This window comes from Prionailurus bengalensis, chromosome D4 (genome assembly GCF_016509475.1).
Source record: "Prionailurus bengalensis isolate Pbe53 chromosome D4, Fcat_Pben_1.1_paternal_pri, whole genome shotgun sequence".
Lineage (NCBI taxonomy): Eukaryota > Metazoa > Chordata > Mammalia > Carnivora > Felidae > Prionailurus > Prionailurus bengalensis.
In genome coordinates this window covers 71140139-71155786 of record NC_057359.1, presented here as the reverse complement: position 1 = coordinate 71155786, position 15648 = coordinate 71140139, and the positions used below count along the sequence as shown (strand labels likewise).

Here is a 15648-nt window from a genome sequence, read left to right as displayed (position 1 = left end):
AGTCTGGAATTGTGATGTCTCCAGCTTTGCTTTTTTTTTCAAGATTGCTTTGGCGATTCAGGGTCTTTTATGGTTCCATACAAATGTTAGGATTATTTGTTCTAGTTATGTGAAAAATGCTGTTGGTATTTTGATGGGGATTTCATTAAAGGTATAGATTGCTTTGGGTATTATAGACATTCTAACGATATTATTTCTTCCAATCCACGAGCATGGGATGTTTTTCCATTTCTTTCTGTCATCTTCAATTTCTTTCATCAGTGTTTTATAGTTTTCAGAGTACAGGTCTTTCACCTCTTCAGTTAGTTTTATTCTAAGTATCTTATTATTTTGGGTGCAGTTATAAATGGGATTGTTTTCTGAATTTCTCTTTCTGTTGCTTCATTATTGGTGTATAGAAATGCAACAGATTTCTGTGGATTGATTTTGAATCCTGTGATTTTACTGAATTTGTTTATCAGTTCTAGAAGTTTTTTGGTGGAGTCTTGGGTTTTCTATATAGAGTATCATGTCTTCTTCAACGTTTATTTATTTTTGGGACAGAGAGAGACAGAGCATGAACGGGGGAGGGGCAGAGAGAGAGGGAGACACAGAATCGGAAACAGGCTCCAGGCTCTGAGCCATCAGCCCAGAGCCTGACGCGGGGCTCAAACTCATGGACCATGAGATCGTGACCTGGCTGAAGTCGGACGCTTAACCGACTGCGCCACCCAGGCGCCCCTATCATGTCTTCTTCAAACAGTGAAAGTTTGACTTCTTCCTTGCCAGTTTGGATGCCTTTTATTTCTTCTTTTTGTCTGATTGCTGTAGCTAGGACTTCCAGTACTATGTTGACTAAAAGTGGTAAGAGTGGACATCCTTGTCTTTTTCCTGACCTTAGGAGAAAAGCTCTCATGTTTTCCCCATTGAGGATGATGTTAGCTGTGGGTTTTTCATATATGGCTTTTATTATGTTGAGATATGCTCCCTCTAAACCTACTTTGTTGAGGGGTTTTTTTTTTTTTGTGAATGGATGTTGTACTTTGTCAAATGCTTTCTCTGCATCTATTGAAAAGATTGTATGATTCTTATCCTTTCTCTTACTGATACGATGTATCATGTTGATTGATTTGTGAATATTGAATCATCCTTGCAACCAAGGAATAAATCCCAATTGATCGTGGTGAATGATTTTTTAACATATTGTTGGATTTGGTTTGCTAGTACTTTGTTGAGAATACTTCATCTATGTTCATCAGAGATACTGGCCTATAGTTCTCTTTTTTTGTGATGTCTTTATCTGGTTTTGGTATCAGGGTAATGCTGGCCTCATAGAATGAATTTGGAAGTTTTCCTTCCTCGTCTGTTTTTTGGAATATTTTGAGAAGGTATGGGTATTAACTCTTCTTTAAATGTTTGCTAGAATTCACTTGTGAAGCCATCTGGTCCTGGACTTTGGTGGCTATCAGTCTGTTCAAGTTTTCTATTTCTTCCTATTTCAGTTTTTGTAGTTTCTATGTTTCTAGGAATTTTTCCATTTCTTCCAGGTTATCCAATTTTTTGGCATATAGTTTTTCATAATATTCTCTTAAAAATATTTGTATTTCTCTGGTGTTGTTTGTTATTTCTCCTCTCTCAATGGTGATTTTATGTCTCTGAGGCCTTTTCCTTTTCTTTTTGATAAGTCTAGCTAGGTGGATTTCATTGATTTTTTTTCACAGAACCAGCTCCTGGTTTCATGTATCTGTTCTATTTTTTTCATTGTCTATATCATTTATTTCTGCTCTTATCTTTATCATTTACTTCCTTCTGCTGGTTTCAGGTTTTGCTTGTTGTTCTTTTTCTAGCTCCTTTAGGTGTAAGGTTAGGTTGTTTATGTGAGATTTTCTTGGTTCTGGAGGTGGCCTATACTGCTATAAACTTCCCTCTTTGTAAGCATTTTTGATGCATCCAGAGGTTTTGAGCTGATGTGTTTTCATTTTCATTTGTTTCATTGTATTTTTTATTTCTCCTTTTATTTCCAGGTTGACCCATTCATTGTTTAAAGCATTTTATTTAAACTGCATGTATTTGTGTTTTTTCTAGATTTTTTTCTTGTGGTTGATTTCTGTCTTTATGGTGTTGTGATCAGAGAAGATGCATGGTATGGCTTTTATCTTTTTGAATTTGTTGAGGCTTGTTTTGTCACTTAATATGTGATCTGGAAAATGTCCCATGTGTGCTTGAAAAGAATGCCTAATCTGCTGTTTTAGGATTGAATGTTCTGAATATTTCCGTTAAATCCATGTGTTCCAGTGTGTCATTCAAAGCCATTGTTTCCTTGTTGACTTTTTGTTTTGATGATCTGTCCATTGATTGAAGTGGAGTGTTGAAGTCCCCTACTATTATTGTATTACTGTCAATCAGATCCTTTATGTTTGTAATTAACTATTTTATGTGTTTGGGTGCTTCATGTTGGAGGCATAATTATTTACAATTGTTATATCTTCTTGTTAGATTTTCCCCTTTATTATTATATAGTGTCTTTCTTTGTCTCTCATTACAGTCTTTGTTTTAGTCTGTTTTGTCTTACGTAAGTATTGCATCTCTGGCTTACTTTTGACACCCAGGTACGTGATAGTTGTTTCTCCCATCCCCTCACTTTCAGTTGATAGGTGTCTTTAGGCCTAAAATAAGTTTCTTGTAGGCAACATATATAGATGGGTTTTGTTTTTTTTTATCCATTCTGTCACCCTATGTCTTTTGATTGGGGCATTTATCCCATTTCCATTCAAAGTAATTATTGACATATATATTTATTGCCATTTTATTACTTGTTTTGTGGTTGTTTCTGAAGATTTTCTCTGATCCTTTCTTATCATTCTCTCTTTCATGTTTTACTGATTTTCTTTAGTAAGACATTTAGATTTCTTTCTCTTCATTCTTTGCATATTTATTAGTGGTTTTTAATTTGAGGTTACCATTAGGTTTGTATATAACATCTTCTGCATATAGTACTCTATATTAAGTTGATGGTCATTTAAGTTTGAACCCATTCTTTACTCCTCTTTTCCCCACATTTTAGTTATATGGTGTCATATTTTATATCTTTTTTATTTTGTGAGTTCCTTGACTGACTTTTACAGAAATACTCATTTTTATTGCTTTGTGTTTCTTACCTTCATACTTGTCATTTTTGGTCTTTCCTTTCCACCCAAAGAGTCCCCTTTAGTATTTCTTGCAAGGCCGGTTTAGTGGTCACAAACTCCATTAATTTTTGTTTTTCCAGGAAACTCTTTATCTCTGCTTCTGTTCTGAATGAGCCTTGCTGGATAGAATATTCTTGGCTGTAGACTTTTTCTCATTCTGCACTTTGAATATATCATGCCTCTCCTTTCTGGCTTGGAAAGTTTCTGCTGAAAAATTCACTGATAGCCTTATGGGATTTCCTTTGTATGTAACTGTCTTCTTTTGCCTTGCTGCTTTTAATATTTTTCTTTATCACTATATTTTGCCATTTTAGTTATAATATGTCTTAGCGTGGATCTGCTTTTGTTGATTTTGTTGGGGGTTCTCTGTGCCTCCTGGATCTGAATATCTGTTTCTGTCCCCTGATTAGGAAAGTTCTCAGATATTATTTCCTCAAATAAATTCTTTACTGCTTTTTCTCTGTCTTCTCCTGAGACTCCAATAATACATGGAGTCACTGAGTTCCTTAAGTCTGTCCTCATTTTTCATAATTCTTTTTTTTCCTCTTTTTGACAGCTTGATTACTTTTCATTACTCTGTTCTATGTCATTAATTCATTTCCTTGCTTCTTCCAGCCTGCTGTTCATTCTATTAAGCATGTTGCTCATTTTGGTTTTTGAGCCCTTTGTCTGCTATGTTATTCCTTATCTCTGTTAATGTCACTGATGTCCTCTACTCTTTTCTCAAGTCCAGTGAATATCCTTATGATCATTGCTAAACATTCCATCAGGCATGTTACTTATATCTGTCTTGCTTAGATCTTTGGCTGTGGCCTTGTCCTTTCTTTCATTTGGACAGATTCCTCTGTCTTCTCATTTTGTCTAACTCTCTGTGCCAGTTTCTCTGTGTTAGGAAAGTCAGCTACGTCTCTTGTTCTTGAGGGTAATGGCTTTATGAAGAAGAGGTCTGTAGTACCCTGCACTGTAGTGTCCCTTTTTCCCCAGGGCCTGGTGCTTCTGAGAGTAACTCCAATGTGTGCCGCATGTGCTCTGATTTTGTGTCCTGGCTTCGTTATACTTCAGGCCAGTGGTCTGCAGAGGTTCTCTTTGCTTATTGTGAGCAGTGTTTGTCCCTGACCTGAATGTGGCACATTTTAACTAGGTGTGTTCTGGTCTGTTTGTGAAATGAGATCTGTCACCACCACGACCACCAGAAGTAAGGTCTTCCAAAACTCCCAGATTGAGAGATGAGGTGTTGGCAGGGGTTTAGACTGTTCCTCTGAGGGAGAGGTCTGCTACACTGGGACTGAGGCAAGCATGACTGGGAAGCAGGGTTCTTCTGGAGTATGGGATGGCATGGTTTGGTGTAAGCAAGTGAGGTAGTGAGTGTCAGCACTGTGCTGGTTCCTGCAGGTAGCTCTGGACTTATGCTGAGGGTAGGGGAGGGAAATGGCACCTGCTAGTTCCTTTGTTCCCAGATGGGTCTGCTGTGAGCACTACCTCTCTAGGACATGCTCCGAGATAAGCAACTAACCTTCCCACTGTATGCCCCAGGCATTCTTCAGATCACTGTGTCCACACTGTATGTCCGAGGATGTTTGCCTGCCTTCTCTGTAAGAGCAGCCCCAACGTCCTCCGAGCTCTTCTAGACAAGCATACTGATCTTTAAAACTCCAGGCTTGGGGTGCCTGGGTGGCTTGGTCGGTTAAGTGTCCGACTTCGGCTCAGGTCATGATCTCCCGGTCCGTGAGTTCGAGCCCCGCATCGGGCTCTGTGCTGACAGCTCAGAGCCTGGAGCCTGTTTCGGATTCTGTGTCTCCCTCTCTCTCTGCTCCTCCCCTGTTCATGCTCTGTCTCTCTCTGTCTCAAAAATAAATAAGCGTTAAAAAAAAAAAAACTCCAGGCTTGAAGCCCTGCTGGTTGCCAGAACTCATGAAATTCAGGCTCTCTTGATTTCCAAGCCAATTGCTATGGGAATTCCCCATGCACTCCCCTCTATGCTATTCTGCCTCTCACCCTTCTCTGTGACTGCAGCTTTCTTCCCACTGCAATGACCACAATCTGTTTCTCTCTCAAACTGTATTTCTTCACTTCCTACCTTCTTCCATGTGACCTCTTCTCTACCTTAAGTTGTGGGTGCTGTTCTGCTAGTGTTCAAGTTGATGGGGGGGGTGGCATTTAGTATGATTTGATAGTTATTTAGTTGTATGTGCGGGATGAGGCAAGTCTAGGGTCCTCCTGCATTGCCATCCTCCCCTCCTCTCGGGAGTCAGTTTTGCTGAAGATTGATTATATCATCAAACTTGAAATTTAAGAGACTTGTTTATATTTCATAATGCCATCATCTGGTTTTTCAGGAAACTTCTTTCCTGGTTTTATTGTTGTAATGGTATTTAAATAGGGGTTTTACAGAAGTATTCATTGCCAGTGATTTGTTAAATTTGTATAGTATGTTCTATTATTTTTTGAGCATGCAATCAGAATTGTCATAACATAGGTCCATGAAAACTGGAACTAGACATATATGGATCTTATTTCATTTTCTTAAAAGATTTAAAAAAAAGAAAAGAAGGAGGATAATGTAATGGTTGATTGCAACTGGAGAGGTTTTCTGTTTTTGAAATTTATTTCTTCATGTTAGAGTACTAATCTTGCATTTTCTTAAGAAGTAAAGTGGTATAAAATTTAAACTTAATAATTGAAATTTAATATTTAACAACTTGATGGGTCATTAAATTTGAGGAGGTAGGTAATTTACCTTAAAAATTTTTGGAAATACCTTAGTGTTAACTATAAAATTGAGAAGAAGTGCTATAGCCATAGTTCTCATTCTAGGCTACATGTTAGAAACATCTTAAAAACTTGTTTTAGAAAATTTTTTAATGTGTATTTATTTATTTTGAGAGAGAGAGCATGCATACAAGTGGGGGAGGGGGTGAGAGAGAGGGAGAGAGAGAATCCCAAGCAGGCTCCACATTGTCAGCACACAGCCTGACCCGGAGCTCTATCTCATGAACTGCGAGATCGTGACCTGAGCTGAAATCAAGAGTCAGATGCTCAACCAACTGAGCCACCCAGGCTCCCCTTATCTTAGAAACTTTTAAAAATTGTTAATGTCCAGTTACTATCAGAAATAACCAATGCCAGGTCTGGTACATGAAATATAAAAGATTAGCTAAGAAAACTTGTCCTGTGAGATAGCAGGGAACTTATCAAAGCCTACGTGTCAAAAAGCCTTGAGGGTCAACTGGATGAGGCTCCCACAGGCCAACATAAGACCATTTGGGCTTCAATAAGGTAGTAACTTAATGGACTGAAACACATCAAATATGTCATGAATAATAGTAGACTCATAATGACACTAAAGAAAATTAGTTGGTAACCAATATTAGAAGATGCTTATGAACAATTTCATTATTTTGAAAACAGACAATAAAAGAAGAATTGTCTTTTCCAGGCTAGCTGGATGACTAGAAAACCAGTAGTAGATGAGGGAAGCTTCCCTTTATAGAAGTATTTCAGTCAATAAATAATAGGATTTAAATCTCAGAGTTTGCAGTTCTTAGGAACTAATGGATGTAGGTCATCATCATGGCTACTGGTGTTAGAAAAAATAGAAGCAAACAGATGTTATGTGCCTCTGGATGGAAAAACACACCATATGAAAAAGTCTCGCCAAAAAAATTTTTTTTTTAATTTGAATCTTATAAAATCTCTAAATCCCGACAACCAACACCAAAGACAGAAGGACATGCTATGTGATACCACCATGGAACAATCAGCAAAATTCTGTCTGTAGAAATGGCTACAGAACAAAGGACCCAGTTTTCCAGTTGCTAAAACAAATAAGTTGGCAGTGTAAGGGAGAAATAGAAGGAACCTATAGATTTAAAAAGGTACATAAACCAGGTAGACTTATTTTGGTTCCGATTCAAGTGAACTACAAAATAATCAGTTACAAAATTTATGCAACAATTGGAAATTTGACTGCTATAACAGGATTAGATTAATATTAAGGAATTGTCATTTTTAAGCTGTGGTAATGTTATTGGTTATTGTGGTTATAGTTCTAAGAACCCTCATCTTTTAGAGATTCATACTGAAATAATTACTGTTAAATGATTTGATATCTGGGATTTGCTATAGAATAATGTGAGTTTTTAGGAAGGGAGTGGGGCTTAGAGGAAACAAGTTTGGCTTTGAATTAATTGTGTAAGGTGGGTGATGGTTATGTGGGAGTTTGTTACTCTTCTTTCTACTGTTACATTTTTCATGTGTTTGAGTTTTTCCATGAGACAAGATTTTAAAAGCTACCAATACCTACTGTCACCCCTGGCTAATTAATTCAGTACCTCTGTCGGCTGGGTCTGGGGCAGCAGCATCTTTTTAAAAGTTTCCCAGGTGATTCCAATATATGGCCAGGACCAGGACAGAGAACCACTCTGAGACATCACTCCGTGTTTCTGAAAGTGCGGTCTGTGAACCCGTTGCTCGTGAATCATCCGAGAAGTTCAAAAAAGGAGTGTACGTTCCTAGGTTGCGACCCTCTAAAAATAGGACGTACGGGTTTGCATTTTTAACAAGCACTCCAGATGGCAAGGGTCAGTGGCTGGAAAGTGGTTAAGAAGAGCAACATGGTCCCAGCAGACCTCTGTTACAAGCTCTGTCTCTCACTGGGCGCGAAGTATTAAGAGAACAAATCAAACCTCTCTGCCGCTGTTTCATCTCTGTTGTGTCTACACTAGAAATTTGATAGCGACCTTTGCAAGGTTACTGCAAGGGCTGAAGATTTAAAAAGTGGCAAGCACTGCCTTTTATGCATGGTTCCAGTTCAGTATAGGGCAATTACTGTGATCCCTACTACTATTTGTATTGTTACCCAAATCAGGCAAAGCAATTTGGACAATCAGTGTCAGTCATGTTAAATTCTTCCGCTTTGTAAGTAAGTTACTGTTTATATGTACAATAAACAACTTTCTTAAGCCACCTAAGTCTCAGAAATTTTACCACATGTGCAATCTTCTTGAAATAAAATTACTACAGGAAATTGAGGAATAAATCAAAATAAAGAACTCAAAAATGAGCTAGTCATTTTATAAAATCAGTAGTGAACAATAAAGTAGTTGTGATGATTCTAAAACATTGTAAGTATCTAACCTAATGGTTGATCATGCAAAAACATTATGTCAAAAATAGTAACTGGATGTTAATCTGGATCTAAAACTCCAGCTTCATTCATCAAAAACAAGAGATGTAAAGGGACAGAGAGAAAAAAAGTCAAAAGGAAAAGTATGATGAAATTCGCAGTGTAACTGTGGAGGGAGCCCAAAGATAGCATTTGATTTTTTTTTACATCAATAATTACAGAAAATAGATTTATTTGAGTTTCTGTTGGAATTAAAAATTGGCATAGTCGAAACAGAATACTTATTATTCAAATCGTTAGATGAAAGAGAAGGGAAAAATAGTGGGGAAAATGCTCAACTATTAACTGAAATTAACTACTTGACTGTAGTCCACTCTGGAAGGACCTAAATAGGGAACTGGCTTTAATGGCTTGTCATACACTTCCTCAAAATTAATAAAAACTCACAAACTAAAATAGCACATTTTCCTGTGCATACGTAGGTATATAAGTGTAGAAAAAGCATGGCAAATGTTAACAGTGTTTGTCTCTGGATGGAGAATCCTGAAAAACCCCATTTTTCATTTGTATTTTCCAAAATTTCTATAATCAACACACATAACTTTTTTCAATAAGAAAAAAAAAATAATGACTGTATATCACAAGAAACATTTTCTTCATTGATTCAATTATTTTCTTGGAAAGTCAGGAGAGTAACCTTCCACCAAAGTCAATGGAATCTTTATAGGTAAAGATTTATCGATAAACTGATAGCTCAAAGAAAATATCTTTGATAAAGAATAAGGATGAAAGGCATCAGTCAGATCAAACCAAAATAGAGGCAATAGCTCGTTTTCAGACTTCTTGCTAATGTAGAACACAGCTTCAAGACAATATGATATCCAGAGGGCTCTGAGCAATGAAGAAACAGGTGACAAAATCCATGTGCATATATTGACTGAGACTTAAGGTCCCTAAAACTTTACTTAGAACCTAATCTTTTTAAACATATATTACAACATTTTATTTATCTCATTTTTCCATAGTAGCTAAGGAATTTAAAGCATGGAGAAGCATTATCATTAGGAACACTGATGATTACAGTAAAAGATAACCAACAAAGAGGGAAGAAACAAAGACTCATAAAAATTATATCCAGAAGTCAAAGAATACTAATCTTAGTCCATATATGCCTATAATAACTGTAGAGGACCAACTGCCTATATAGCCATCAAGGGCTATGGGATATTGAAAAATATGCAAAAATATATTCAGAATAATAATCATAAAATTTTTCAAGTAAATTATATTCATTTTTTTAAATTATCCTTTATTTTTTTTAACATTTTTATTTATTATTGAGAGATAGAGAAAGACAGAGCATGAGCAGGGGAGAGGCAGAGAGAGGAGGAGACCCCGAATCCGAAGCAGGCTCCAGGCTCAGAGCTGTCAGCACAGAACTCACAAACCGCGAGATCATGGACTCGAACTCACAAACTGCGAGATCATGACCTGAGCTGAAGTCGGACGCTCAACCGACTGAGCCACCCAGGCGCCCCATCATTTTACTTTATTTAAGAAGGCAGGGAAATACATTTTAGAAAGATTTTTACCCCAAATAAAATTTTGAATGCTTGGGCCCTTAGTAGGATAAATTTTTCTTTTTTTTCTTTTTTTTTTAAATTTTTTAATGTTTATTTATTTTGAGAGACAGAGACCGAGCGTGAGTGGGGGAGGGGCAGAGAGAGAGAGGGAGATAACAATCTGAAGCAGGCTCCAGGCTCTGAGCTATCAGCTCACAGCCCGATGCGGGGTTCGAACCCGTGAACTGTGAGATCATGACCTGAGCTGAAGTCGGATGCTGACCTTACTGAGCCACCCAGGTGCCCCAGGATAAATTTATCTTTAATGGTTAAGTTACATTGCCAAAAATTCAATCTTCATACCCACAAGATATCTTAACTTGTTTTATGTTCAAAACTATAAGGTATAACAATGCCAATTCACATTCTTGGCCATACCTCTCAAGTACTGAAAAATAAATTCAATTCAAAATATTTTTAAAACTTACTAAGCAAATATACCTCTTTGACATTTCAAACATGTTTTTGATCGACCTTTGCTATTGGTTATAATCAGTTGTCAGGTCAGTAGAAAGTGAAATAAAATCTGTACTTTAATTACACTGCTCAGCCAGGGTATGAAGTTTGAAGTAATTTGATGAAAGCATTTTTGAAAGTCTAAACGTAGCCCTTAAAAACTATATTTATTTAATCAATTTATTTAGCATTCCATGCTGGAAGATTCAGGTTCATGGCCAAGATTACTTTGTGTTCCCTTATTATCTTTCCATTACTAAGTATAATCTTGTCAATGACCTTTTTCTCATCAATTCACAGGGGAACAAGGAACGTGTTTGTCAGAAGAACAGAATGTGGAGTGGAGAGGTAGCAATGTGCAAAAGTAAGTCAAAAGACACTGAGCAGTCCTAAAAAAGAAAAAAAAAAAAGATACGATATCATGTGACACATGATAACAACGTGGCCACATTTTCTTTATAAATCAGTTTTTTAATAAAAAAAATTTTTTTAATCATCTCCGTAAACTGTCGGAGAATCTTTTATGGGCTTTTTGCTCAAGGTCCCCAAGCCAATAAAAGGGTCAAAAATAATAGTAGAAACTAATGATTAAATTGGAATAGAGCACAAAATTACCAAATTGGGAATAGCAAACATTTTGTTTCGAAATTAGTTCATTATTGGATTTATTTGCATTCTTTTTGTGGGCTTTTCCCCCAAATAATTATAATTAGAAGGCTTAGCGCTATTGTTTTTTGGTGACAGTACTAGCCAAAACTGACAGTTTTTTAAAGTGATGTTGTCATCACATCTGTCACTTTTTGTGTGTATGTGGAATTTTGCATTAACTCATCTTATGAGAACATGCAAGTCTATTGAGCAAGACATGAGTTCATTCACATGAGTTCATTCCCAACACATGGCCCATATGATCCCTCTGCTGGAGACAATGTACAGTTGACCTCCTAACCAACCCAGCTTTGAACGATGCATGTCCACTTATATGTGGGGTTTTTTTTTTTTCAATAAAGGTAGTCTGGTACTGTAAATGTATTTTCTCATCTTTAGGACTTTCTTCGTAACATTTTTCTCTAGCTTACTTGATTGTGAGAATACAGCATATCATACATAAAACATTCAAAATATTTGTTAATCAACTGTTTATGTCATCAGCAAGGCTTCCGGTCAACAGTAGACTACTGGTTTCTTAAGTTTTTGGGGATTCAAAGTTATACATGGATTTTTAACGGCATGGGGTGTTGGCGCCCCTAACCCCCATGTTGTTCAAGTGTCAACTGTATTTAGATACAAGTAGTTACAAGCCTATCAAAGTGGCAGGCTTTAAACTTTTTTTCTTAATAATCGTGGGGAATCATCAAATTTTCAAATTAGAATTGGCTTCTTAGATTCTAGTCAAGCAGCTTCTTAGATGATTCAACTGGACTAGATTGGATTAAGTCCAAGATCAGATGGATTTATTTATCTCACTAAATAAGTAAATGGGGACTAGGAGAAGTGAAGTGACCTACCCAGTATCATAAATTAAGTTAGTGTCAAAGCTGCCGCTAGGACTCAAGGTTGTTTCCACGTGTCTTCTGGGGTAATGATTTGATTTTATATACACAGGAATCTTACATTCTTAAAGGAATATTGTGTGGTTGAAACTCAATGGAGAATATATGACTATTTTTAGTTCTCCAAAACTTGTATATATTATACAGAAAAAAAATTTTTTTAAGTTTACTTATATGTCTTGAGAGAGAGAGAGTGCACGAGTGGGGGGCGTGCAGAGAGAGAGGGAGGACAGAGGATCTGAAGCAGGCTCTGCACTGACAGCAGAGAGCCCAGTGCAGGGCTTGAACTCATGAACCGTGAGATCATGACCTGAGTGAAGTCAGACTTTTAACTGACTGAGCCACCCAGCTGCCCCAGAAAAATATTTTTTAAAGATATTGAGTGATATCTCAAGTCACAGAAAGGCATCATTGGGGATTCCTGATAATAGCATTTTTTTTTTTAAATCTCAGCTGTTCATGATTAAAATAAAATGTAGGAACATATTTGCAGGGAATGGGAGAGAGGAAAGAAAAGGAAACATGGAGATCTGGCATAGGAACCCACCATGGCATTGGTGAGGGAATTGTTTTAGTTCTGCGGCGGGCATAAATCAAACTGCAGTGACAATGGTTTGTACAGTTGCTCTCTCTGAAATGCAAGATAGTAATACGTTCTGTATGAATCCGATTATTATCTGTGGGTTTTTTCTTTCTAAATTACTAAATACGGGACACAAGTTCTTGGCAGAAAGTTAAAAAACACAAATAAGTTGGGGCGCCTGGGTGGCGCAGTCGGTTAAGCATCCGGCTTCAACCAGGTCACGATCTCGCGGTCCGGGAGTTCGAGCCCCGCATCAGGCTCTGGGCTGATGGCTCAGAGCCTGGAGCCTGTTTCCAATTCTGTGTCTCCCTCTCTCTCTGCCCCTCCCCCGTTCATGCTCTGTCTCTCTCTGTCCCCCCAAAAAAATAAATGTTGAAAAAAAAATTAAAAAAAAAAAAAAAAACCACAAATAAGCAAAAAGAAAATGATAGTTTGAATTCCACCACTCGTGGATAAAAAAAAAAAACTATTGGTATTTTATATATTTTATTATACACCTTTTTTCTGAGGCATATAAAAAATACAGATATTTCTGTGGGGGAAAAGTGCTCATACTGAGCAACCTGATTTGAAAGATTCTTATATAATTATGGAATTGTTAAATATATTGATATCTGTATTATCAGTTTTCAGGGAAGCCTGTTCACATCAATATGATTCTCAAAGTGTGGCCCACAGACCAGCAGCATCAATAGCAGCTGAATCTTGTTAGAAATGCAAGTTCTCGGGGCGCCTGGGTGGCTCAGTTGGTTGAGCGTCCGGCTTCGGCTCAGGTCACGATCTCACGGTTTGTGGGTTCGAGCCCCGCGTCAGGCTCCGTGCTGACAGCTCAGAGCCTGGAGCCTGCTTCCGATTCTGTGTCTCCCTCTCTCTCTGCTCCTCCCCACTCATGCTCTGTCTCTCTCTCTCTCTCAAAATTAAACATCAAAAATATTAAAAAAAAAAAAAAAAGAAAAAGAAATGCAAGTTCTCAGGCCCTACCCCAACCCTGTTGAACCAAAATTTGCATTTTAACAAAATCCTGAGGTGATTCCTGTGCGCATTAGTTTGAAAGCACTGCGTTACTCCCATGGCTTTTAGCCTTCAGCACACTGGGACGCCCTAAGGGAGCTTTGAAAAATCCGTTGCCCAGATCAATCAGGTCAGAATCTCTGGGGGTAGAACCCCACATCAATATGTTTTTAAAGCTCTCAGGTAATTCCAAGGTACAGCCAAAGTTAAGATCCATGGTCTCAGTATACAGAATACTCACCGGGCTGGAAGAGGCCCAGAGAAGTCAGTTAGTGTCTAATCCATTGGCTCTCAACCCTGAGTGACCATTAGAAATCATTTGGGGTGCTTTTAATACCAGAAGTTCGGCCACAACACAGAGATTCTGATTCATTTGGTCTGAGACAGGGCTTGCTCATTTATACCCCCAGCACTAGTAACGACAAAAGGTAGCAATAGACATAAAGACAGCTAGAGTCAATAAGCAAAATGCCAGTCTTGAATCACCTGCATGTATGAATCCAAAACTTAGACACGCTGGGGTTTTTTCTTCCTTCAAAACGTATCCTTGTATCTCACATATGAGCAGGCTATAATGTTTTATACGATGCACTGAGTACCTTTAGCAATTGTAGCAGAAGAAGGAAAGAGGGTTGGAAGAAACATGTAATATGAGGCTTTTATTTTTCTTTCCAGAGACCAGGTGTGAAGCTCCTCTTGGGTTTCTGAACGGGAAAGCCAAAGTCGAAAACACTGCTGCTGGACCCAGTGTGGTATATTCCTGTAACAGAGGGTACAGCCTTGAAGGGGCACCTGAGGCATACTGCACTGAAAACGGAGCTTGGAGCCACCCAGTTCCTTTCTGCAAACGTGTGTGTTGACTCTAAGAGAGGTTTTAATCAGATTCAGTTTCATGATTAATTTCCCCAGTGTCTGAAACAGAGGAAACTCCACTGAGTGAGACTGACCCAGAGAAAGCCATCAGTGTATATCCAAACCAAATACTGTGGGCTGTTTTTAAAACCCAGTTATATTATCTGAAATATCCTAAGAATTGGCTTTCGTCAGATTCCTTGGATGATTACAGGTAGTCCAAGGCACTGATAAAAAATGCAACTTAATGAAAAAATTTTCACGCAAGTGTGTAATGAATCTGACTGGGGCTGTGAAAAGGGTGAAGAAAGAATATATTAATGTCTAATTTTAATATAATAAAGTATATACATATATATAATGAATGAAGACAATTTAGTTAGAAGCATTAGAATGAAAACAATATTCACATGTAAGATCTGAACTGAGGGAGCTCTGGTTATTGTTTCAAGTGTTATAATGCAGTAACTGAGCCTTCAAGACTCAGCTGATGCCTTTCTCACTCACAAACACCTCTTGTGCGCACTGAAAATCAGGAAAACCAAAACTGCTGAAATATATGTTAATATGTGTGTCACACACTTGCAGTGAGAAGTCTTTGTGCTATCATCATTGCTGTTTTTCCTTCAGACTACAAAATGAATCCACTCTTAGAAATAAGCCTTGAAAACTCTACAGTTTAAGTTCTAATATCCTGTTCATGGTAGTGTAAGTCTAAAGTTATACTCAGCTTACTTAGAAATGTCTGCCAATTCTCTGGGTCGTCCTTCTGTAGGATGTTCAGTTAAAGAGAGTAAAGTGACAACGAGAAGCATTTACTCTGCATTTTTAATATTTTTTTCTTCATATATATATAAATGAAAAAAAGGGGGGAATGTTGATGCACTCCGTGATTTCTAGCACACCTCTTGTTTCCCTAGTGTTGAGCCATCATTTCAAACAACTATTTAATTTCCCATCTTAGAATTTTAGAACAATGTGTGAGTGGTTGACTAACTTGGGGGTTTTCAGACCTTAACTGATCTTATCCTTAAAAATAATGTCATGTGGACATTATTTGTCCAAAACAAATATTTTTGTTTTATTTTTTTAACACTACTTTTAAAAATATTTATTCATTTATTTTGAGGGGGTGCGGGGAGAACTGCGAGCAGGGAAGGGCAGAGAGAGAGGGAGAGAGAATCCCAAGCAGACTCCACGCTGCCACCAGAGTCCCACGTGGGGATCGAACTCACAAACTGTGAGATCAAGACATGAGCCACCCGAGCCACCCAGGCAC

General features: G+C 37.7%; 1 protein-coding gene across 2 annotated transcripts in view; it reads left to right on the top strand.

Moving 5' to 3' along the window:
- The window catches only part of SVEP1 (sushi, von Willebrand factor type A, EGF and pentraxin domain containing 1), a 199913-nt gene that overhangs the window by 165378 nt on the left and 18887 nt on the right, over positions 1–15648 (top strand). For both annotated transcript variants that reach the window (XM_043566210.1, XM_043566209.1), the window contains exons 41-42: positions 10671–10734; positions 14193–14366. In XM_043566210.1, the coding sequence (XP_043422145.1) occupies positions 10671–10734; positions 14193–14366 (238 nt within the window). The remainder of the gene's footprint in view (positions 1–10670; positions 10735–14192; positions 14367–15648) is intronic.